Genomic DNA, 26486 nt, shown 5'->3' with positions numbered 1-26486 from the left:
AGGAAGATGTTGACAAAATAATCAAGGTCATTTTGAGATTACAGATTGAGGTCAAGGCCAGTTTTTGCTGTAGGAGACATTGTCTCAAAAAGAGAAGAAAAATCAAGACAAGGTCTTCATTATATAGCCCAGCCAGTCTCAAACTCACTAGACAGCCCAGGTTTTCTTAAGCTTGGCAGCCTTCTGCCTCAGCTTTCCGAGTACTAGAATTACAGGTGTGTTGCCAACCTTGCTATTTCGTTTTTAATGGTTTTCCACTGCGATGTTTCTTAGTTTGTTAGTGGACACAGTGCTTGCTACTCTGAGATGTGTATATTGGCATCATTTCTCAGATCTGCTTTCCTTGTAAGTCTCGTCTCAAGAAGTTGGGATTTTCCAGCTTAATCTCTCCACTGCTCTGTTGTTCTGGAAGTTTCTGCAGCCCCTCCTCTGCATTTCCACTTTTATGCCCTGTGATCATGAGGTATTTCTAGGATTCTAGTTCTGTTAGGTTAGTACGACCTGTCAACATGGCCTGGCCTGTGGGGGAGAAACTTGTGTGTGGCTCCTGGATGGGACGGGGGCCCCATGGCTTTGTTGCAGCCCAAGCTGTCTTCCTGCTCTTCCTCCTGAATAGGGATGATAGGCATAGCAAAACCTGACTTGAACAAGAATTCTACTTTTTACTGGGCATTTCATGTAGTCTGCTTTATAAGAAATCTGAATTGTTAGATCTCCATCCCTGGTTCAGCAGCAGAGCTCCTAAACTCGAACTTTGTGAGCTGCTGTTGGCCATGCTGCTTTACTTCATTTATTTGAGTACCAAGTACCCAGTATGGTTGGACTCAGTACTCCCTAACCTAAAGCAGGCGAGTACCCAATCACTAGGTCTCAGTAAAAAGGAGGCCAACAACGTTAGAAAAATACAAAATTTAATCTACACATAGTGCATTCTGTAGCAAGACCCCTAATTTAAAAAAAAAAAGTTTCAGTCTAAAGAACAGAACATGCCTTAGCTACATACCCGTGGCTTTTGTTTTTCAAGCCTGGCTGACCTCACTCACCAGGCAGTGTGGACCTCTTGAGCTCTCTCCTGTATTGGCCTACTCAGTGCTAGGATCACATGTGTGTGCCCCCCCCCATCACTGGCATGTGGTTTCCCCTTTACCTAAAGCCCCCTTTGCTGTTCTGCTCACACACAGAAACTGACACCCCCCCCTTCCTCCAGAAAGCCAGCCCACGCCTACAGACTGGATGGAGCACACTCCCGTTGAGCCACAGATCTCCCATCCTTCCATGTTCTGTAACCCAAGAATCCTGCGACTACTGACTATGCTCAAGTCCTGCAGCCTGGGAAGACCTGCAGCAGGAGAGTTCTGGGGACCCTTTGGCACCTGGACTTCCCGATGGCTTTCTGACTTCCTGGCCTGCATTCTAGAATGCAGGTCTTTAAGGCACCAAGTGGTTTTCAGGTCTGCCTTCTGCATACCAGCTGGAGCAGTGGCGCTGGACACCGGGGTGCCCAGCAGATCCAGTGAGCACAGTGAGTCACTTTCAAGGCAGGAAGAGGTTGATTCTCTGGGCAATGGATTTGCAGCCCTGGGAGGAGAAAAGCCGCTCCTCCTCGGGGACATACGTCATCATCTTGGCAATTTCATCTAGGGCCTCTTCTGTGTATGGGAGGTCCTGGCTCAGGAAGGCGTCCCGGACACACAGCCGCACATGGTGGTACTCCAATGGCAGGAAGGGGACAAAGAAGTCAACAAGGTTTTCCTTCACAAGACGGCTGGAGCCAAAGCTACTGTCTGAAACCAAGACCCAAAGTTACATGGAGACTAGAGACTTACAGTGTCCCCCAAATTGAGACCTGGCCAAGATCTGGTTTCCCATGAGGCTCTAGGAGAGCCATCTGCAGTAGGTGCCAAGAGCGGTGTAGTTGTGGCTGCTTTAGGCACAGAAGCATGGTGAGTGTGGTTGGGCACAACCACCAAGACTGAGGCTTTTCTGTGCAGGAAACAGGTGAAGCCATCCTACCTTTGGCTGGGGACTGATCTGCCAGCCTGTGGGCATCAGAGACCATGGCTGGGCCTGGCTGGGCCAATGACCCTTATAAGGGCATTTTCAGGGCAGGAGCTTACACTTCCTTTTCCTTGTGCTACCAGAAGCTGACAATTTGAGATTGTTCTGTGTCCTCCACTGTTCACACCCCCCTCCCCCACTATCTCGAATTTGGTACATACACCAATCAGCTGTGGCTCTTGGCAAGACCTGTATATCTGACCTGATCACTTACCTGTGGACGCCATGATCTCAGCTTGAAGGGGGGTCTCCAAGTGCTGCATCGTAATTTCTTCCCTGGACCATCCAGCCTTAAGCAAACCCAGGACCTCTTTGTTGATGACACTGCCTCCAAGGTTACTAAAAGAAACAAGTGCCTGTTAGCAGTTGGTTCCCACACTCACTCCCACGTGTTCCCACATGGGAGGCTGCTCCAGGGGCAGAGCAGAAAGGCCCTGCTTTGCCCCCATCCTGCCTTCCTTGCCCCTTTTGGTAAACACTGGTGAATCTGCTCAGTTCAGGAAACACTCGAGTTCTGTGTGACAAGTCAGATGTCTGGAACCATGTGGCTCCCATCAGCAGTGACTGCCAGACTCGGGGGAGGTAGTCTGGGCACAAAGATGCAGCAGAGGACTGTGGGCTTCAAGGGTCAGAAGGGAAGCATGAAAGCCAGGCCACAGCTACAGAGAAGGTGCCGTGCAGCCCTGAGGATTTGGGGCTAGAAAGTAGGGTGGTGCCCCTTGTTCACTTTATGTCCTCAGAAACCTGTTCTAGGTTATAGGGCATGAGAAAAGGTAGAGGACAGGACCGGACTAGAGAGTCAGTTTAGAAAAACACCATTAGAAGTCAGAGAAAGGGGGGCTAGAGAGATGGTTCAGAGGTTAAGTACACTGGCTGCCCTCCCAGAGGTCCTGAGTTCAGTTCCCAGCAACCACATGGTGGCTCACAGCCATCTATAAGATAAGAAGGTGACCTCTTCTGGCATGCAAGCAGACATTCAGACAGAACAATGTATATGTAACAAATTTTTTTTTAAATAAAATAGGTGTCTGCCTGGGCTGCTTGCTGCAGCTCTCACAAAAGCGTAGGGCGAAGGCTTCTTTTGCACTGCCTGTGTTCTAAGGGTTGAGAATTACAGGGCTGAGCTCAGGAAGACGGGTGCACACTGTGTAAGATAGGAGTGAATGGAAGATAAACCCAGGGAGCCATCACCTGAGGCTGGGAGGAAGTGCTGGCGACCAGGCACCTTCTCCGTGTCCCAACTGAACCCTCACTCTCTCCTCTGCTTCTTCAGGCCACAGAATGAGGGATGTGGTGAGTGAAGGGGCAGGGAGGCAAGCGCAAATCAGACTGGGGGGGTCTAGCATCTCCATTCCTCTTCACAAGGCTCAGAGTGCCCCCATACCTCAGAAGAGTTCACTCTTAGCCTTCTGCTCAGTTTGCATTTGAGTGTGTCCTGCAGTCCCTAACCTGCCTCCCTAGCTGGGTGGGGAGAGACTGGGGCAGGCATCCGTCCTCAGCAAAGAGGTGAGGAGCAGTGTCCCTCGCAGCCACAGGGCTTACCAGGGGCCTTGAGTCCCCAGCTGGAAGAGTCCAGTGAAACAACGGCGTTCCCAGGCCTTGCTCAAGCCCACCTGCCCTGCCAGACTTCCAGCCTGCAGACACCGCTTACATCACTCATCTGATTTCTGTGTTTGATGCACAGTCCATTAGGAGGCTTCCAAGGTACATAACTGCATCAGAGAGAGGCAAGATTGGCCCCACCACCAGAGACTGCCACAGTAGCCCTGTTCCCACTGTTTCTGGGGAACAGCAGGTCAATGAGATTAGTGACTTTCTCAGCCCCAAGGACGTAGACCTTCCCACACCTACCCCCTTCTCTGTGCAGCCCCAGGGCCACTCTAAACAGTTTCTGCACAATTGCCCGCTTTGTCTGCAGCTTGCTTCTGAACTGCTTGAAGCCAGTGTCTTTTCCCCTCCGTGTTACTTACAGGCTGTACCTCTCACAGGACAAAGCCTACGAAACCTTCGCTGCCCATCCAGCATCTTCAGCCCAGCAGGGCTGCATGCCATAGCAGACAGATCCTACCTTCCTCCCTCAACCAGGCCCCTGCCAGTTGCATGCTGAGGGAACAAAGTCACAAGCTCTGTCACCAACTGTGAACTCTTTCCAAAAGAACAGAGCTAGACTCAATCACGAATATCTTTGGGCCTCAGTTTCCTCATTCGTAAAATGAGAAACTGGGCCCAGACAGTCTGGGGCCACTCGTCAGTAGGCAGTACAAACCACCCACTGTGCACCTGCACACAATGTGTTCAAGGAAAACTCACATCCGTATTGTTCTTTTTCAAAGTCCTTTCTGTTTGCACCCTGACAAGAACTCAAAGGAGACGTCAGCAACCCTCTTCTGGGTGCACAAGGCGACAACAGTTCCAGCCCTGCCATGTGCCTCTGGGGCCTCCTGCTGGCAGACACGGGCAGAAGCCAACACCACTTTTCTGGTAACCATATACCAAGTGCCTGAATTCTTCTGGCCCAGGTATGGGATGGGCTTTGGTTCCCCGATTGCTTCAACGGCTGCCTCTGAAATCAAGCTTGACCAGCACCGTCTGTGCTTCTAAAAGGACCCAAGTATGGACTCTAGGACAGACCTAAACTACCCTCCGGAGCCTAGGAGCCTAGTGGGAGCAAAAGTCCCCGGTAAGCAGAACCTGAAGACTGAAACCCTAGATGAGAAGGGAAGGACACCACCAGCAGATGCAGGGATTCTGTCCACACGTTCCACCTAGATGCTCAGCTTCAGGCGATTCTGCTGAGTTATCATAGCTAGACTGCCCCACCCCGGGCCTGCTGCCTTCTAGCTTGCTGTCTCTGTCTGCTTATATAGACAAAGCTTGCTCTTCTGCAAAATCTTGTCACAATAAAGTTGTCCGTGATGGGCAAAGCAAGGCCTCCTGGGCATCACCTACTCTATGTGCCTTCAGGTGCTACAAAAGAGCTGGCAAAAAAGCCATCAGTACCTCAACAGCAGGTCTTGGGTTGTCTTTTCAGGTCCAAACTGAGGATTAAATTGACTGTGCCGGGGCTGGGAAGGGCTCTGTGGACAAAGGTATCCAGGAGCCCTGTGAAGAGCTGGCATGGCTGTGTGCACTTAGAACTTCACCTCTGGGGGCTCAAAAACAAGGTAGAGCCAAGTGTGATGGCATATGCCTTTAATCCTAGCACACAGGAGACAGACGCGTGTGTGGATCTCTGAGTTATAGGCCAGACTAGTCTACATAGTGAGTTCCAGGTCAGCTGGGTGGCATTGTGATACCCTTTTCAAAACAAATAAACAAAATAAAAGCAAACAAGGTAGTGTGTGTGATATTGGACCTTCACTGTCAACCTCCACACAGCCAAGCACACACATACACAACACACACGCAAGAGACAGCCCATTATAGAAATCAAGTCCAGAGTTTCAAATCTCAACATTATTTTCTCATAAGTAGAAATACCAGGGAATCTTGGGGCACCCTCAGGAGGGGGTGGTTGTGGTTCTGCATGGCTGGAGACAGACTGTGGCAGGGTGGCCCATGGCTTCTCCTTGGTGCAAGCCTGCAGCAGAGTTGTTGGGAACCACTGCCATGTCTCTCTTAAGAGCTGGGTAAGTGAACTCCCCAGAAGGCAAGCTCGGCTGCTACCAGGTGGCTCTCCCAGCCCCCCTTTGCCCATGTGAGCCCATTTGTGTGTATAACTACGTGGCACCTTCACCCATGTGAACCCATGTGTGTATATAACTATGTGGCCTCAGTCAGTCCACTGAGGTCAGGTCTGTAGGGGAAAGGGCAGGGCCATTGCCACAATGCCTGCCTTGAGCTAGGAGGGTCACTGGGTCACTCTGTCAGCCCCTGAAAGAGTTTGCAAAGTTGTGAAGCAACTGGGTAGGAGAGTCAGTGCCTTAGTTAATGTTCAGCTGTCTCTGCGTGTGAGGCTGTCATGGACAGCTGAGGCCACTGTCTCAGAAAGGGTTAACTGTGGACGCTGCTCAGTCATCACCCTGGCACTCGGGGTACGTCACCGAATGATGTGGGATATCTTTCTGCATGTGTTACTAAATGCCTCCCTTTTCTTAAGACCTCCCTAAGATCCTCAGCCCAGTGTCATCCTTGCCTTCCACATGCAGAAACTCATGTGGCTTAAATCTCTTCCATCTTGTCTGGAAACCTGCCTTCCACAGTTCAGCCAGGAGAAAAATCACCCCTGCTTCCCCAGGGCGCCCAAAAGCCTAGAAAATCCCATAGGGGTGGCCTCGTGGCTAGGGAGTAAGCAGTGGGTTTGCAAGGAGCTTTGGTGAAGTGTTCACACTTGACACATTTCTTCTCTGCTCCCCACAAAGCCATTTTGGGGATCTGGGTACATGGATCAAAAGTACAGCAATTCTGGAGTAGCAGCTCTTCCTCACTGCTCACACATTCCCCTGCTAATGTGAGAGACCTGCCTTTCACTCTATACTCCAGAGGAGGGACCACCCTGCCAGGGCAGGGATCCCGAGAAATGGTCAAGGTTTGTTCTCTGCTTAATTTTAGAACTAATAGCTGACTTGAAAACCAGAGCTCTTATTCACGAACCCCCACTGCACCCCCGTCTCTATGCAGGAGTGTGGCCTGCTGACACCACCTCTACTCATCCTTGCCTTACATACCCTGCCCATCCCCATGACCCAAGGATTGCTCCTCTCCAGGAAAGGGAACTAGACCCACAATGGCAACCCCACCCACCTCTACACCTGCCTAGGTCCACATTTCCTGTGAATGCCTTCCACCACAGCCCTCCTCACCACCGCCAGACAGGGATTCTAGATTCACATCACCAACTCCCCCAATAATTGTTGCTTGAGGAAAAGTTCTGAACACCTCCCCAAGACTCCTAAAGACTGGCTATGAGAATCTTCTAGCTCAACAGTAGGTCTACTCCTGGTCTTAGAAACCTCACTTGGTTTAGGCTCAACTGGGACTGCTGAGCCCCCAGTGGAACCTCAACACTGAATTACCCAAAGACTCAAACCTAAGCCTCAGTCAACTACCTGACAAGCTGGGTAACAGGAAACAGCTTCAAATACCCACCCAACAAAGCAGACACAAGATTTCCACACCCACAACCACTACCAACAACATAAGTATAGATGCCTAGGTCCCAATGCTGTGATATTTTGTTTGTGTTTTAACAAATAAAGCTTGTCTAGAAATCGGAGGCAGACCTAGTCACTAATTAACCATAGAGGTCTGGAGGTCTGTACAGACAGGAGGTGATAAGGTGGGGTAAAGACAGGATCTTGGCCCTTTCCAGTCTGAGCAGTCAGAGAGGTAAGAGGTGACTGTGGCTGGCCCTTTGTCTCTGATCTTTCAGCTTTTACCCTGATATCTGACTCCGGGTTTTTATTAAGAATAATTAGGATCATGTTTCATTTGGCACTCACCATGGAATTAGAGTAAAAAAAAAAAACCCAACAACAACATTTTGGCACCCAGTGTGAATTCATGAAAAAGCTGCTTGCCCATGGAGCTGCGCACAGCCAGAGTCTCCACCCTGCCAAATACTCAGGAATAGTGGAAACAATAAATCTCCACCAAAAATTAGTACTTCCATAGAAAAGTCTGAGAAAAATCAGCTTAGATGACATATATATGACAGTGATTTCAAAATAGCTATACTAAACATGATCACCAAGCAGTGGTGCTGCATGCCTTTAACCTCAGCACTTGACAGGCAGAGGCAGACAGATGTATGAGTTTGAGGCCAGTCTGGTCTACAAAGCAAGTTCCGGACCAGCCAGGCACTATAGAAAAATCCTGTCGTGTATATAGGCAGAATGTTCTGTCTACCAGCCAACTCTCAAATAACCACACAGAGACTTATTAATTATAATCCTACAGGGGATAGTTTAGGGTTGTTACTAATTCTTACATCTTAAATTAACCCATATTTTTTTAATCTCTGTTCTACCATGTAGCTCGATACCTTTTTTTTTTTCAACACAGCATGTCCATCTTGCTTCTCCCTGCATCTCCTGGCAACTCCACCCTTCTTCATCCCAGCACTCTCCCTGTCTGCAAGTCCCACCTAACCTCTTCCTGCCTAGCTATTGGCCACTTAGCTCTTTATTAAAACAATGAGAACAACACATCTTCACAGTGTACAAAAAGATATGCCACACAAATATATGTATCTCAGGTCTGGAAACAAAGTAGAGGAGATCAAAGAAAATGACAAACCCCCAAACACCCTAAGAACAGAATGTGCAGAACCCTGGGGTGCCAGAGAAAGACCAAACCTGCAAATCACAGGTACAGGAGAGGAGGCCCAGGTCAAAGACACAGAAAGTATTTTCAACAAAATCACAGACTTCCCAGGGACTGGAGTAATGGCTCAGAGGTTAAAAGCACATAGTATACTTTCAGAGGACCTGAGTTCATACTCCAGAACCCACATCTGGTGACTCACAACTTCTTGTAATGCCAACTCCAGGGTATTTAACATCTCTGGCCTTGGCGGGCACTGAACTCACATGCACATACCCATACAAAAGCACAGACCCATAATTTTAAAAATAATCAATCTTAAGAAAAAATTCACTAATCTAAGGAAAGAGATGGCTGTCATGCCTAAGGGCCAACAACATTCAACATTTATGGCACATAATGAAAGCTGGAGTTAAGTTTATAGCACCGTGTGTCTACATCGAAAGAAAAAATGCGAGAAAGCTCAACTTAATAATGATGCACCTGAAGGCCTTAGAAAAACAAGATCCACAGCACTCCAACAAAGCTAGGTGGGATGAGATAAAAGCAGAGCAGATCCGAATGAAATAGAAGTGAAAACAAAACAAAAATACAAAGAATCAATGAAACAAAGCATGATTCTTACAAAAAATTAGCAAGATTGATAAACCTTTCGCCAAGTTAACCAAGAGAGAGAGGAGGGGGGGATCCAAACAAACAAAATTAGAGACAAAAAGGGAGGCATTATTACAGACCTGGGAGGTTCAGAGACCTGTAATACAAATATTAAAAATCTATATTCCACCAAACTGGGAAATCTAAAAGAAATGGGTAAATTTCTAGATATATAAAACCTGCCAAAGTTAAATCAAGATGAAATAAATAATCTGAATAGACCCATAGCATCCAGCGAAGAGACTCATAGCCGTCCGTGGTCATGTCAGAGGAACTGCAGTCAGTAAGGGAGCTTATGGGGTTCACTTCACTGGATAGCAAACTAAACCCTAGAGAAGCAAAGCCCCAGGGTGGGGGTGGGTATTGTCTCCAGATTGTCCCTTGCTTCTGCTGTGCTTCCTCCTGCTGTATTTGGCATGGTGTGATTACTGGGTGAAAGGATCCCACTGTATCTAGTATAGTGTGATTGTTTCTTGGGGAAGTCCCACTCCTCCCTGGGCAATTTACTTGCAAATCATAATGCAGATGATTCTTATAAGAGCAATAGTTAGATCTATGATTTAAATGGAATTTCTGAGTTAGTCTAAAAGATGCCAGTAGTTAAAGCAGTGAAGATGATTAGGGAAATGGTTTAGGTTCTTCCGCCAATTGCTCCAATAAGAGATACAAAAAGGCAAATATAGGCTGAAAGTCACTTCCCCTTTGTTAGAATGAGCTACACAGAGGATAAAAATAACAACAAGGAAGTTTCATGCATTAAAGACTGCTGTGGAATTCAGCCTGTGGAAAAACAGGCTGACGATCAAAGATGGCAGTTACGTCCCTGCACCCAAGCGTAGGCCTGAGTTCCTTGGTTGTGTAGCTTACAGAGTTATTCACAGGCCCTGGTATGCACCTTGAATAAACAAAGTTGTGAAAGGAAATTAAAGGACCCTATTGTGTGTAAGGAAGAATGGGTGGTTAGCTGGACCACGTGAATGAAGCTTTGTAGGACTCTGCCACATTGAAGCCGCAGACAGCTCTGCGTTTGTACAAAGGAACTGGCTGGAATACACTTGACTCGCTTAAAACTGTGCTGATCAGTTATGAAAGAATCATTGCTTTGGGGGAAGATGTTATGATGATAAAATTAATACAACACATGTTTAACTACTTATGGCCTTCTAAGGAAAACATGTAACTGTGGTATTAACCTGATTTCTTCCTATGTACCGATTTTAATGTTTTGGGAAAGGAAGTAACTTGTGGTTGTGAGGTAATCTTTTCTTGGGTAGAAATTTTTATTTTGAGGGGAATAAGAGAAAAACAAGAGAGATAAGAAAGGAAAAAAGGCCAGGTGGTGGTGGCACATGCCTTTAATTCCAGCACTCGGGAGGCAGAGGCAGGCGGATCTCTTTGAGTTCGAGGCCAGCCTGGTCTACAGAGTGAGTTCCAGGACAGGCTCCAAAGCAATACAGAGAAATCCTGTCTCAAGAAAACAACAACAACAACAACAAAAAGGACAGAAGAATAAGAAGGAGGAGGAAGGAAAGAAGAAGAAAGATAGACATAGAAGGAAAAACACCATGGAAAAATAGAAAGGAAACTATGATGATGAAAAGGAAAACAACAGGGTAGAAGAACAAAAAAAAAAAAAAAAAAGAATAAAGACGGAAGAACAACCAGCAGAGAAAAAATAAAATAAAATGAAGAATTAAGTGTTGGCCCTCTGTGTGTGTGTGTGTGTGTGTGTGTGTGTATGCAGTTCCACCAATGCTGCACCTCGTTTTCAGTTTCTCTAGCACTGCTGAAAGCTGGCCAGCACACAGCAGCACATAGTAACCAGTGAGACAGACCCACAGCACCCAGTGAGACAGACCCACAGCACCCAGTGAGACGGACCCACAGCACCCAGTGAGACGGACCACAGCACCCAGTGAGACGGACCCACAGCACCCAGTGAGACGGACCCACAGCACCCAGTGAGACGGACCCACAGCATCCAGTGAGACGGACCCACAGCATCCAGTGAGACGGACCCACAGCACCCAGTGAGACAGACCACAGCACCCAGTGAGACGGACCCACAGCACCCAGTGAGACGGACCCACAGCATCCAGTGAGACGGACCCACAGCACCCAGTGAGACGGACCCACAGCACCCAGTGAGACGGACCCACAGCACCCAGTGAGACGGACCACAGCACCCAGTGAGACGGACCCACAGCACCCAGTGAGACGGACCCACAGCACCCAGTGAGACGGACCCACAGCACCCAGTGAGACGGACCACAGCACCCAGTGAGACGGACCCACAGCACCCAGTGAGACGGACCCACAGCACCCAGTGAGACGGACCCACAGCACCCAGTGAGACGGACCCACAGCACCCAGTGAGACGGACCCACAGCACCCAGTGAGACGGACCCACAGCACCCAGTGAGACGGACCCACAGCACCCAGTGAGACGGACCCACAGCACCCAGTGAGACGGACCCACAGCATCCAGTGAGACAGACTACAGCACCCAGTGAGACAGACCCACAGCACCCAGTGAGACAGACCCACAGCACCCAGTGAGACGGACCCACAGCACCCAGTGAGACGGACCCACAGCACCCAGTGAGACGGACCCACAGCACCAGTGAGGTAGAAGCAGTAATTAAAGATCTCCCAACTATCACAGACATGCATGTTGGCAAAACACATGTAAAAAATAAAATGAATGATTCTAATAAATTTTAAGAAGCATCCAGGGCAAAATGGATTCAGTGCAGAATTTTACTTGAACTAACAGAAAAACTCCTTAATCAAATCCCTTTTATAAGCCAGTTTTATTCTCACCAAAGACCCCAACCCCCCTCAAAAAAGAGAAAATTATAGACAAATCTATAATTTTCAGGGATTCTTAATAAAATATTTACAAATCAAATTGAAGAACACATCAAAAAGATTACCCACCATGATCAAGTCATCTTCATTCCATAGATGCAGGGATGGAGCAACATATGCAAATCAAAAAACAAAATCCACCACATAAGTAGATGGATCATTATCTCATTAGATATAGAAAAAAACCTTTGACAAAATCCAACACTCATTCATGATAAAAGTTCTGGGGAGAATAGGGATACAGGGACCTATCTCAACATAATAAATCCACAGGAAGCCCAACCAATAGCATCCTAAAGAGGAAAACTCGAAGCATTTCCACTAAAATCAGGAATGAACAGAATGTCTGCTCTGCACCCTGTTTAGCACAGTGTGAAGTCTTAGAGAGTAACACAAGTGAAGGAGACTAAGAGGGTCCGAGGAAAGGAAGAAGCCAGAGCATCTCTATCTGCAGATGATGCGATTCTGTACATTAAAGACTCCACCAGGGTGCTGGGGAATATTATTTTCAGGTGTGTGACTTTTGTTTATGTTGCATTTGTTTAACTCTGTGAAGCTGTGATACTATGCCTGAATAAAAACACCTGATGGTCTAATAAAGAGATGAATGGCCAATAGCGAGGCAGGAGAGACGGGGCTAGGAGGCAGAGAGGATAAACAAGAGAAATCTGGGAGGAGAGGAGCCCAAGAACAAGGAGAAGAGGACATTAGGGGCTAGTCACTCAGCCAGTCAGAGTAAGAAGGAAAGAAAGGTATACAGAAATAGAGAAAGATAAAAGCCCAGAGGTAAAAGGTAGGATAATTTAAGAAAAGCTGGCAACAAGCCAAGTTAAGGTCAGGCATTCATAACTAATAATAAGCCTCCATATGTGATTTATTTGGAAGTTGGGCGGAGGGCCCCCCAAAAAGCCAAGAGAGTAAAATATCCTACAATACCAGAGGGGCCGGAGAGATGGCTCGGAGGTTAAGAGCACTGGCTGCTATTCTAGAGGTCCTGGGTTCAATTCCCAGCAACCACATGGTGGCTCACAGCCATCTATAATAAGATCTGGTACCCTCTTCTGCCATGCAGGCATACATGGAGGCAAAACACTGTACACATAATAAATAAATTTTAAAAATTTCTTTAAAGACTCCACCAGAAAACTACAACTGAGACCTTCAGCAAAGTAGCAAAATATAAAACATTCAAAAATTAGTGGTTTTCCCATATACAAATGTCAAACACACCGAGATAGAGATCAAGAGAATGACCCCATTCACAATGGCCTCAAAAATATCTTGGGATAAAGTTGAGGAAGTGAAAGACATGTACAATGAAGCTTTAAGACACTGAAAAAGAAAAAAAAAAGAAAACTTGAATAAGATACCATAGGATGAAAGACTTCCCATGGCTTATGGATTAATACTGTAAAAATGACCACCCTACCAGAAGCAATCTACAGATTTAACATAATCCCCATTAAAATTCCAATGCAGTTCATAAAAATTTAAATATAAACCTTAAACTTTACATGGAAACACAAAAACTCAGGATATCCAAGACAATCTTAAACAACAACAACAAAAAACTTCGGAGGTAGCACCATCCTAGATTTCAAGTTACATTGCAGAGTTGTGGTAATAAAAACAGCATGATACTCGGATAAAAACAGACTCACTGATCAATGGAATAGACTCAATGACCCACAGATTAACCTATACACCCACAGTCACCTGGTTTTTGACAAAGAGGCCAACATTACACACTGGAGAAAAGCGGTCAAACTGGATAGCTACATGCAGATGGATAAAACTCCATTCCTATCTCACCCTGTACAAAACAACTCCAGGTGGATCAAGGACCCCAACATCAGACCTGATATCCTGAATTTGATAGAGAAAATAGAAAGTAAAGTTGAACTCATACACACATGGAAGGACTTTCTGAACAGGACCCCAGTCGCACAAGCATTGAGAGCAACAATTAGTAAACAGGATCTAATGTCACGAAAAGATTTTTTTACAACAAAGAACCTTACTGAAGTAAAGAGACAGCCTGCAGAATGGGGAAAATCTTTACCAGCTACACATCTGACTGAGGGTTAGAGCCTAGGTATACAAAGAACTCAGGAAATTAAACATCACGAAAAAGCAATTAAAAACGGGACATGGAACTAAATAGAGAGTTCTCAAAGGATGAAAGAAATACAAATGGTGGGGCTGGAGAGATGGCTCAGTGGTTAAGAGCACTGCCTGCTTTTCCAGAGGACCCAGGTTCAATTCCCAGCACCCACGTGGTAGCTCAGGACTATCTGTAATTCCAGTTCTAGAGGACCCAACACCCATGGCAAAACACCAATTAACACACATAATAAAAATAAACTTAAAAAAGGAATACAAATGGCTGTCTTAGCGTTACTATTGCTATGATAAAACACCATGACCAAAGACAAACTGGAGGAAAGGGTTTATTTTTCTCCCATTTCCACTTTGCTGCGTATCACTAGGGAAAGTCAGGATAGGAACTCAAGCAGGGCAGGAACCTGGAGGCAGGAACTGATGCAGAGACCCTGGAGGAACCTGCTTACTGGCTTGCTTCTGGCTTTCTCCATATTGTCTTGTAGAACCCAGGATCACCAGCCCAGGGATGGCACTACCCAAATGGGCTAGGCCCTCCCCCCATTAATCACTAATTAAGAAAATGCCATACAGCTGGATCTTATGGAGATTTTTCTCAACTGAGGCTATCCTCCTTTCTAATGATCCTAGTTTGTGTCAAGTTGGCAAAAAACTAGTCAGCACAGAGAAACATTTTTTAAAAAAATCTCAACATCCTTAACTATAAGGAAATGCAAATTAAAACTACTTTGCGATGTTATCTTACTGTTGTGGGATAATCTTTTTGTGCACTGTGAAAATGTGTCTCTGCGACCTTCTGATTGGTTTAATAAAGAGCTGAACAGCCAATAGCTAGGCAGGAGAGAACAGGCAAGACTTTCAGGAAGACCTAGGTAGAAGGGAAGAAGAGAGGTAGGATTTGCCAGTGAGACAGAGCACTTTAATGGATAGTATGGAAGAGAGTCAATGAGACACATGGCAGAACACAGATCAATATAAATGGGTTAATTTAAGTCTATAAGAGCTAGTTGGGAACAAGTCTAAGCTAAGGCCAAGTTTTCATAATAAGTAAGGCTCTGTGTCATTTTATTTGGGAGCTGGTGATCCAAAGAAATTCCAACTACATCTTACCTTAGTCAGAATGGTTAAGATTAAAAAACAAAACCAACAAAGACAAATGCCAGCATGGTTGTAGGGAAAGGAAACACTCGCTGCTTGGGAGTGCAAACTGATGCAGCCACTATGGAAATCAGTGCGAGGACTCCCCAGAAAACTAAGAGTGACCACTTGCCCCAGCTGTGCCAGCCTCGACCGTATATCCAACGGACTGTATTTCCTACCATAGAGAGAGATATATACTCATCCATGGTTGTTGCCGCTATGAAATAGCGAGGTTATGAAAACCTGGGTGTCCAGCCACTGATGCATGGATGATGAAGATGAGGCATAGTTACACAATGGAATATCACTCAACTATTAAGAAAAATGAAATGATGAAATTCACAGGCAAATGCATGAAGCTAGAACCAATCATTTGAGGTAACCTAGACCCAGAAAGACAAATAGCAAGTTTCCTCTCATTTCTGAGTGTTAACTTTAAACTTTCAGATATGTGTGTTTTATTGGGAGTTACTCACAGAGGTCAGGAATTACTTTGGAGCCACAGGGAGAGGTTTTTAAAGGAGGGAAGATAGGGCACACTGGCATAAAGGGTTAAATGGGAAAAATGGAACAGGAAGCGTTAAATTGGGGTAAGGGAAGGAAAGACAAAGTAAAGGAGGGAATATAGGAAGGGGTAAATAATATTGAAAGATGTTGGAAAAACCCATCAAAAATTCCAGCAAAATTCTTCACAGACCTTGAAAGAATGGTACTCAACTTCATATGGAAAAGCAAAAAACCCAGGATAGCCAATACAATCCTAAACAATAAAAGAACTTCTGGAGGCATCACAATCCCTGACTTCAAACTCTACTACAGAGCTACAGTACTGAAAACAGCCTGGTATTGGCATAAAAACAGACAGGAGGACCAATGGAACCGAATCAAAGACCCGGATATGAATTCACACACCTTCGAACACGTGATTTTTGACAAAGAGGCAAAAAAATATCAAATGAAAAAAGAAAGCATATTTAACAAGTAGTGCTGGCACAACTGGATATTAACATGTAGAAGAATGAAAATAGATCCATATCTATCACCATACACAAAACTCAAATCCAAATGGATCAAAGACCTCAACATAAAGCCAGCCACACTGAACCTTTATAGAAGAGAAAGTGGGAAGTACACTTGAAAGCATTGGCACAGGAGACCATTCCTAAATATAACCCCAGCAGCACAGACACTGAAACAATTAATAAATGGGACCTCCTGAAACTGAAAAGCTTCTGTAAAGCAAAGGACACGGTCAACAAGACAAAATGACAGCCTACAGAATGGGATAAGATCTTCACCAACCCCACATCAGACAGAGGTCTGACCTGTAAAATATACAAAGAACTCAAGAAATTGGTCATCAAAAGAACAAATAATCTAATAAAAAAAATGGGGTACAGACCTAAACAGAGAACTCTCAACAGAGGAATCTAAAATGGCTGAAAGACACTTAAGGAAATGTTCAACATCCTTAGTCATCAGAGAAATGCAAATCAAAACAATTCTGAGATTCCATCTTACACCTGTAAGAATGGCCAAGATCAAAAACACTGACGACAACTTATGCTGGAGAGATTGTGGGGAAAAGGGAACACTCCTGCATTGCTGGTGGGAGTGCAAGCTGGCACAACCCCTTTGGATGTCAGTGTGGTGATTTCTCAGAAAATTAGGAAACAACCTTCCTCAAGACTCAGTAATACCACTTTTGGGTATATATTCAAAGGCTGCTCAATCGTGCCACAAGGACATGCGCTCAACTATGTTCATAGCTTTGTTTGTCATAGCCAGAACCTGGAAACAACCAAAATGCCCCTCGACCAAAGAATGGATGAGGAAAATGTGGTACATTTTCACAATGCAGTTACTACACAGCAGAAAAAAAATGACATCTTGAATTTTGCAGGCAAATGGATGGAGCTAGAAAACATCATTTTGAGTGAGGTAACCCAGACCCAAAAAGACAATTATCACATGTCATAGGTGGTTTTTAAACATAAAGCAAAGAAAACCAGCTTACAAATCACAACCCCAGAGAACCTAGACAACAATGAGGACCCTAAGAGAGACATACATGGATCTAATCTACATGGGAAGTAGAAAAAGACAAGATCTCCTGAGTAAATTGGGAGCATGGGGACCTTGGGAGAGGATTGAAGGGGAAGGGAGCAGAGAAAAATGTAGAGCTCAATCAAAATCAATAAATTTTTTTAAAAGGATGTTGGAATAATGCATGGGTGTAGGGCTCAGGTCTACCCCTGCTCCTGGGGTTCATTTTGAGGACAGCTTCTGCTCAGCCAGCTAAAACATTCTGTTCCTGTGCTCCCTCTGCCCTGCCTGGTGATTAGCTGTAGGTACGGCAATTTCCCACCTGCCTGGGGGGATTCCTTGTGCTGCAGCTAGGTGTTTAAAGATGTCCCCAAGGTTGAATAAACGGCACGGCATTCGGCTCATCTCCCTTCGAATGACCCAGGTCTCTTGTGTGTTCTTTCAATCTCCAGGCCCTTGCCCAGCTGGTATAGGGGGCGTGAACTGTACCGAGGGTAACACAGAATTGGGAGTTACATATGGGAGTAACCCCCACTTTCCAGTGGATCTAAGTCTCACACTATACATTGAAACCCAATACCTGTACCATTATTGGGCCAAGAACCAATGACTAGACACATCTCCCCTACAGGGAGATGTGTTATTTATTCTGCTAAATGTACATAGTACTAAACAAACTCCTAATGACTTATCTCTAGACCGACCCATAGAGCATCTCTCAGCCCTGGTCGGAAAAGCTTCTATTTGCAGTCAATGATTAACACAGAGACCCACAACTGAACAAGTCGCCCAGCGTCAAGAGTCTGCCCAGCTCTAAATGGAATGGAAACACCTCACCCACTCCTCCAAGGCTCAAGGATCATTTCGGAAGAGGAAGGAGGAAAACGGTAAGACCAGGGGTGGTAGATGGCTACAAGGAAACAGAGTTCTTGACATTGCAGGGCAGCTGCGCCTATGAAGTCGCTGCAGTTGTGACAGCATGCTCAAAGTCTGTGCAAGCCCAAGACAAACCAAATCCCACCAAGTCCCAAGCTAGCTAAGGAGCTCTTGGCGATTATTGGCTACCGAGAAAGGGGGAGTTTCTTTTTGCTCCATGTAACCCTTGCTGAGTTGACTCCGTTTCAGTGGTCACACATTCAAGAATATTTGGGATTCACAAATTGGTCTTGATGTGATTTTTTTGTTCGTTTTGTTTTAAGGAACGCAAAGTTGGATGGGTAGGAGGGTGAGGATTGGATCTAGGGACTGGGGTTGGAATGTGTGTGTAAACACGATCAAAACACATCGTATGAAAAAAAGGCTAACCGAAAATCTATCCCTGATGCTTCTGATGCGTTTTTTTCGGGAAGGTCTTGACTGACAATCAGTCCCCTACTCCCCTCCCCGACCTCCTGCTCAAACCTCACCTGAGGAAGAGGAAGATGGTCCGCGGCGGCTCCACGCCCTGGGCCTCGGGGACCCTGGGTTCCAGGTGCGGTCCAAGCAGCTCCAGCAGCCCCGGGTGTAACTTCTCTGCTTCGTCAAAGATGAACATGGTCTGCTGGCAGCGCCACCGGGTCTCCTGCATCTGCCACCGCATCTCCTCCTGTACAGGACACTGTGAGCTCAGACCCCAGAGGAGCATGGCCTCCTGTTTCCTCAGCGCGGTGGAGCGCCGAAGCCGGGCTCCACCCCCAATATTTACCAAACCCCAGCCCTGGCTTGGGCCCACCCGGTACTAAGCTTCCCAGGTGACTCTCATAGCTGCGCTGGGGCTGGGCATCCCCACCTGGGATGAAGACGCGTTGGGAAGTTCACGAGAAAAGCCCCTCTGGCAGGAAACAAGCACAGGACAGGTGCCTTCTCCAGGACTTAGTAAGTCCCATCCTGGAGCAAACGGCCACTTCAGTCCCCAGAGCCAGAGTCTCTGGGCTCAACAACCCAGACAGAGGAACGGCTCAAGGGCCCAGAGGCTGCCAGCCACACTTGAGGGTTAGTTATCAAAAGGGCGCCCCACCGCAACACAGTAAACCCTCCACCAAACATAAGCTTTGTGAGCTCTGAGAGCTGGGCACAGCTGCTTCTGAGGGCAGCTTGGAAAATCTACACTATCTATCCATCTCAGTCTCCTTGGCATCCCCATCTCTTTGACAACCTGTCGGTTTTCTGGTGGGGAAGCGGATCCTCAAGCAGTTTGGCTGTAGTTCCTGCCAGAGAATTCCTCCTGGAATTCAGCTGTCGATCGCCTGACATCAGCATGTCTTGAGTCTCAGGACACCCTGCCCTTGCCCTCCAGGGCCATACTGAAACTATCAGGTGACTCAGGCAAGCTGTCTTCAAGGCTGACATAATTTTCCCAGTTTACACACTTCCAAGTATTACGGTTGAAAGCCAACATGGGTGCGGTCACGGCTGTTTGCTTATGTGCAGGCTAATTTTACAAGTGCAAAAGTGAAAAAAACAAAACAAAACAAAACTCCAAATAGCAAAGCAGTAAAGGAACATTTGGTCCACCAGCCTGCTGGCATGTAACAAGCTGCTATGGGAAGAACTGAGGAATCACATATGATGTGATATGATGACATGCCATGATATGCCTTTTAAAGATGGCTGGAGTGTAGCTAAGTAGTAGACTGTTGTCTCGCATGCTCGAGGCCTTCCGTTCAATTTTTAGCAACCACATTTTTAAAAGTGAGCATAATACAGGTCTGTGATCTAAGACTTGGGAGGCTGAGGCAGAAGGCTCAAATCATCATTGTTGCTTTTTTCATTGCTCAATGACACACTTGAGGGGGAAGAAGCCCGAACAAGTCATCTGAAACAAGCTTCTCCGCCTGCAGTTGGCGGCCATGTTAGTTCTCTAGGCTGGTGTCAGGGTTAGCTCGTGCTTTCCAGGCATTTATGCTTGTAAAGACCAGCCACGCATTCGTGGCCCAGTGTAAGGCTGGGGGGAGTGAAATAGATGCCAGCCGAACATTCTAACAAAGCTACGATGGTGTGAAAGATCCGGGAAAAGGTCTGATAGCAGCAGGGGCCAGAATGTGCGCATGTGTGTGCTGCGTGCGTGCGTGCGTGCTGAGTGCGTGCGTGCGTGCGTGCAAATGTGTGTGAGACCATGGGGAGTCCAGAATACTAACTGCAGTAAGCTAAGGAGGCTGTGACCTTTGGGGAGGGGGGTGGTATAGTTTATACATTTTTTTTTCTAATCCACATGTCACTCTTTTTTTTTTTTTTTTTTTTTTTTTAAAGACATGCAGCCCAGGCTTGTCTCGACGTCAAGTTCTCCCCACCTCAGCCAACGAGCGCTGGAATTAGGCGCGTGCCACCACACCCAGCTACATTTCACTACTTTCAACCCGTGTTTCTGTTGGCGATGCGCTCCAGGCTGCCTGCGGACAGGTTCTGTTCCTGTCGCTGCCTGTCCCTGCCTGCTCTGAAGCCTACCTCCTGGTGGTGTCAGAATCTCCGCTTGCCTAGCTGGGCACAGAGGCCTCACCAGCGCTGTGGCCTCACCTTGTACACGTCCGCATACTTGGGGTGTGGGAAATGGAAGGTGGAGATAAACATCTTGACACAGTCACTTCTCAGTCCATCCCGATACAGGTTCTCCGCCAGCATCCGGGCCACGAAGTTCTTGCCTGTGCCAGACCAGCCATGGAATGACAGAGCCAGGGCCTTGTCTCCATGGGGCTTCTCTAAGTAGCCCTTCACAGCTCTTAGGACCAGCTCGCTAGCCAGATGCTGGCCATGCAGTCGCACACGCAGGTCTGATTCTAAGCCTGGAAGGAGAAAAGAGGCCAGAGTGAGAGGTACAGGGGCGTGTGTGTGCCGCCTCCCATCTCTTCTGATGGGATTCCTCTGATCCCTGTGTCGGGGTCTAACCCCAACATAAACCATCTCTCTGGACCAGCGTGGAGGCGCGGAAGTATTTGAGACCCAGATCACACAGCAGTATCGGAAGGGAGTCTCAGGGTTCATTCAAATCTTGAAGATCCCCGGTTTATTCTCAAAACAGCTTTTATCTCCTAAAGTAAACGGGGGGGGGGGGGGGGTGTTCATTAGCATTCTGCTTCCGGAATAGCAGGACTAAAGCCAGCTCTGTCCCTAGCTTGGATCAATATCTCTTCTCAGGCGATCTCCGTAATTACGAAGAAAGGAGCAACCCAACATCAGCATCCTGAGCTCCGCAGACAGCCAGTCTGAAGATGCTTTTAGCACCTCAGCTGCTATTGTGGCTTGAGAGCTTGGCTGCAGAAATAGGTGGCCTGTATAATATTGCCCCACATCCCTGTGACCTCAGAACAAGAAGCAAGACAGATCTCACAGCAGAAGGTATTCAAGAGTCATTTGCTGAAGCATTTGAGAAATCAAGATTGAACTCCGGGGAAACAGTGGGTACCTGCTCCCATCCTTGATCCAGGAGCTCATGCTGTCTGTCACCCACCCCAACCCCGCACATACTCGAGAGCAGCTTCCCAATGCCAGGTCTGCTTTCCTTTGCCCTCTGAAGGGGCACAGAGGCGGGGAGGCTGCACTGCCAGCTGGGGTAAGGTGCCAGCCATTACCCTATTATGAAGGCCAATTGGCTGAAGTTCTGGAACCTTGGCAGGTGACAGTCTACTACAAAACACTGCCATCACCTTGGAGAACGGCTACTTAGAGCTGTCTCCCCTAGCATCAGAACTAGGAGGCTGCAGATCTGGACTTCCAGGCCCTGGAGAGCAGTGGGTCATCTAAAGGGAGGGCAGTGACTTGATGTGAATGCACGTTCAGGCTTCCTAACCTGTGTGTGCCCTGAGATTCCACCCGGGACTAGACCCTGCTCCAGACACTGAGTCACTGCTGGTCTGTTCCTCCCTCCCTCCCTCCCTCCCTCCCTGTGAGTATGTGTTCTTGTGTGTGTGTGTGTGTGTGTGTGTGTGTGTGTGTAGCGGGATTGCATGCGGAGGCCAGAGGTTCACACTGGGCATTTTCCTCAACGACTTTCTACCTTGTTGTGCTTGTTCGTTTTGGTTTTGGTGTTTTGAGATTCTGTATAACAGTCCTGGCTGTCCTGGAACTCACTCTGTAGACTAGGCTGGCCTCAAACTCAGAGATCCACCTACCTCTGCCTCCTAAGTGCTGGGATTAAAGGTATATGCCACCACTGCCAGGCTTCCAGCTTGTTTTTTTAAGGCAAGACCAATCATTGAACTCAGAACTAGGTTTGGCTACACTGGCTTTTCCAACAAGTCCCAGGGGTCCTCCTGCCCACCCCACTCTGTATGCCACTGTGCCTCACTTTTATGTGGGTGCTGGGAACTGAACTCAAATTCTCAATGCGTGTATGACAAGCACTATATACCCCATTGGCACTTTTTCTAATTAAGTGCCCTAATGTTTACTTTGCGATCAAGGTGACAGAGATACAAGAGGTAGAATGGGAGAACTCCAGGTAACCTCCAGGTGAGGAGCAGCTTCTGGGGAAATCAGGAAAGTCTGCTAAGGATTAAGCCCTGGGCCTTTGTCAGAACAGGTTTTGTGTTTGAGGCTAAATACCACAGTGGAAAGTTAAAATGTAAACTACTTGCAACATGCACTAGACCACCTACGCATGCACTAGATTCACCTAACGTGATAGAAAATACAGGGGGAGAAAGTTTGTTAGTGTTTATTTGTATTCATGCAGCGAGGCTGGGGGAGGCTGGGGGTGCACAGACTGTCTGATAGGGCAATGTTCATCCATGGAATGGTATGAAATGGTTTAAAATGGAAAATAACTTCCTGTTTCTCTCAGGATGAGGGCTCACCCCCCCCACACCCCTACCCCCGCAGGCTTACTTTATCAAGATAAACCAAGAAGCCCAGGTTATACCCACCACCGACATTTGCTGCTTAAACTTAGAGATACTTTATTTTTTGTTTTGTTTTGGCTTTTGATACTGGGTCTTTCTACATAGCCAAGGCTAACCTTATATTCAAAGTTCAAAGTCTTGTCAGAAGAGACCCTCAAATAACCGCAGACCTGACTGACTGTCCCCTTATTGGGGACTGTCCTCTTATTGTCGAGGGAGAGAAGTTTCTCACCAGTCGCTTCTCCACAGTCGCCAGCCCCCTCCCCACAGATTCCCTGGACCCTGGAAATCATGCCAGCCCCAACCTGTCAAGTTGTTGGAGATCCTGCAGTCCCCGCCACCGGTGCAGCAGTCCTGAAAGCGGCAGAACCACTCGGTGAGGCGATCCAGGGACCGCCGGCCCCACAGAGGAAGGCTCCAGCCTGGAAAGGAGATGCTTTGAGACGGCAAGACAGTGATGAGAGACAACCCTGAGGTTTCTCAGGGACGGCGCTCAAACGGGAGTTTGTGTCCCAACTCCTAGCCAGGCTCCAGCAAGTGCTCCAGAGCCGCTTCCATGAGCCACTGAGGCGAATGTATCTGGGGACTGGGGACAGTTACCGGTTGTGTCTACGAAGGTCTTTCCCTGAGTCATCAGTAGGCGAGCAAGAATAGGGAGACTGTGAGTGTCTAGAGGAATCAGGGCAGGTGAGGGGCGGCAGGCAGTCAGACCTCTTGCTGTCCCCAGGGGTTGCACCAGATGTGCAGTGATAGGCCTCCTAATCCGCGGAGGCTGTCGCTGCTCCTGCTAGGGGCGCGATGCTGATGTGGTTGGCAGGGGGGCTAGGGGATTGGCGGCGGGGACGCTCTTACCCAGCGGCGGCGCGGGGGCCTCCTGGTCCTGACAGTGATCGGGCCACACAGTGCAGCTGAAAACCCCCCAGTACTGTCTGGAGAGGGTCCCGACCGTCCTCAGATGCTCCTTCAGGCGTTGGACGCCCGGCCAAGCGGCCGGTTTCTCGTCGTTCTGCCCCGAGCTTGTGGCACCGCGGTGACCCTGCGTGCCCGGGGGTCGCAGTGGCAGCAACAGCAGCAGCAGCAGCCAGAGTGTTCCACCAAGCATGACCGGACCGCGCGCTTCCGTCACTAAGTGTCCAAGACCCGGGATCCACCGCCGCCCGCAAGCGGGCACGGCCCAGGATTGGTGCCGCTACGATGATCGGCCCGCCCTTCGCGGAGGTTGAGCCAGTTGCTGTTCTCAGACTTGAAACCCACCGGAACCAAAACCCAAACAGATGCCGGACTACAGGAATCCCGAGACTTGAGCCCCTATCCATCCCACTGGACGCGGCCTATTCTGGGACATGCCTGAGGCCTCAAGGAAGGTGACAGCAGGCCCTAAGATGGCCACTTCCAACCACTCAGTTGTGACTCCCACAAAAGGAGTCCCTTTGGTGCCGAGCCCTCGTAGGAGGTCAGCTTTTCTGCCAACTCCAGGAAGACGGTAAAACTCGCCAAGCAGGAAGCGTTTTGTTGACCCGGAGTCAGCTGAGTGGAGAAGCTTCCCCGGAATGTGAGCAGGACTGAGCTGAACGACCAAGGTCGCCCCTGGTCCTCTGGAGAGGGAAATGAGACAACAGTGAGCTCAGCAGCAGGCTGGGTGCCAATCCCGCAAAAGCAAGAGAAAGTCGATTCGGGAGGTATTTGAGTTTTGGAAACTCCCGAGATAAGGGGAAATTGTATCACGTGAGAATTACAAAAGTTAGGATAAGTATTTGCCCACTCATAGCTAGTTTTATGAATCTGATCCGAAGCGCCTTTAATCTCAACACCTTTAATCTCAACACCAGGGAGGCAGAGTTCTGTGAGTTCAAGGTCAGCCTGGTCTACGTACCAAGTTCAGTCACGGCATGGCTACATAGTGAGACCCTGCCTATATTTAGAAAACTTTAAATACCCAGGTTTGGTCCCGAGCTTGGCATCATGGGGAAGTGGTTGAAATCAGTCAGAGGTGAACCCTGGTGGAGGTCTTCGGGTTATTGGGTAGACAGACGGTGGGAGCATATTCTTCTAAGAGAATTGTGGGTGAGCCATTTTGCTCTACCAACTGCTCCTGCCACGACGCGAGCTACCGGCCTTCTCCAGAGGCCTGTGAGTAGTAAACTGGAACCTTCAAGGCAATGAACCAAATAAACCTTTTCCTTAGTAACTCTATCTGGCTTTTGCCACAGTGGCAGGAAACGGACACACATTATTATGCTTATTTGAAAACACTAACTCATTCAATAAACACTGACAGTTTAATATACCCATTATCTGAACGAGCCCTAGTTCCTGTTTGTAGGACATGGGCGTTCCCTTTCTTGTCTACACTCTGACTGCCCCACCCACACTCCACGTCCCAGGGATGCTGTGAGTGCAGTCGAATGGTTCCTGTTCAGTATGGGGGCACTTCTATTTCCTCATGTAGCAAGTATGTGCATTTATAGGGGACCGGTATAGCAGCATACTGGAAGAAACTTGGGTGGCTCTAGTTATGCTAGGGTTTACTGGAGAATTACAGTGTAAATGAGGTAGATGGTTGAGGGCCTACTTATCTGCTAAATTCAACAAAAGTGAAAAAAATACTAAAAACAACACTTTGTCAAAACAACACAAGTTTTAATTCTGTGGGGTAACCATCTCAGTTTTACAACTTTTGGGTTGTCCTTGGAATCCGAGAGCTTTGGTTTAGATCTAGCATTTTACTGCAGATAAAGTTACTGGAAACTCCTTAGACTAACTTGGTTTCAAGACATTCCTTTACTTGAGGTAGACATTTCACCAAGAAGTTGGCCCCACGTTGAAGCAACAAATTCACACACCCTTCAGTGGTTGTGTGTCTCTAAGTATTTCCCTAAATTCCTCATGTCCCCTTCTCAGGGACTGGGGCTAGCGGCTGTAATCGCCAGTTCATGGGTGATGGGGACATCTAGAGGTTACTGTGGGAACTACAGGAAGCTATGACCGCTCAGCATTACTCAAAAGACCCAAGGCTCTGGCGTTGCCTAAGAGGCAAAATCTGCAGCAGAATTTGGAGTGTGGGACCGCAGACCTGCTGAGTCAGCGTACTTCTAAGAGAAAATGAGTATTCAACACTTTATTGAATTTAGCTGGATGGGCCCTCACTTTAAAAAAAAAAAACAGACTTATTTATTATGTATATAACATTCTGCCTCTATGTATGCCCGCAGGCCAGAGGAGGGCGCCAGACCTCATTACAGATGGTTGTGAGCCACTATGTGGTTGCTGGAATTGAACTCAGGACCTCTGGAATAACAGCCAATGCTCTTAACCACTGAGCCATCTCTCCAGCCCCGGGCCCTCACTTTTCTAAAGATTCCTTCATACCCAACTGAAGGCAGCCCAACCCATCTGCCTTGAAAACAACCTCAGGGAACAACTCAAGTCTCTTACCTCCAAATTAATTTGGTAAACAAACTGAAAACACCTAGTTCACCTGTTAAAGGTTGGACTTCCGTGGCCCAGAGCACTTGCGGA

General features: G+C 47.5%; 1 protein-coding gene across 1 annotated transcript; it reads right to left on the bottom strand.

Annotated features, from left to right (window-relative positions):
- Nucleotides 1-894: 894 nt before the first annotated feature.
- Nucleotides 895-24560, bottom strand: Tor3a (torsin family 3 member A). The gene is made up of 6 exons (XM_087906395.1): nt 23820-24560; nt 23273-23389; nt 20647-20912; nt 18561-18739; nt 2273-2397; nt 895-1784 (listed from the first exon to the last, which is right to left on the bottom strand). Exons 1-6 carry the CDS (start codon nt 24067-24069, stop codon nt 1534-1536), a joined length of 1188 nt encoding a protein of 395 aa, XP_087762521.1. The 5' UTR covers nt 24070-24560; the 3' UTR covers nt 895-1533.
- Between the last annotated feature and the right edge of the window lie 1926 nt (nt 24561-26486).

The sequence above is a fragment of the Myodes glareolus genome, chromosome 5 (assembly GCF_982192425.1).
Source record: "Myodes glareolus chromosome 5, mMyoGla1.1, whole genome shotgun sequence".
NCBI lineage: Eukaryota > Metazoa > Chordata > Mammalia > Rodentia > Cricetidae > Myodes > Myodes glareolus.
The sequence above is the reverse complement of the archived record's forward strand: the minus strand, read 5'-3'. Positions and strand labels throughout refer to the sequence as shown.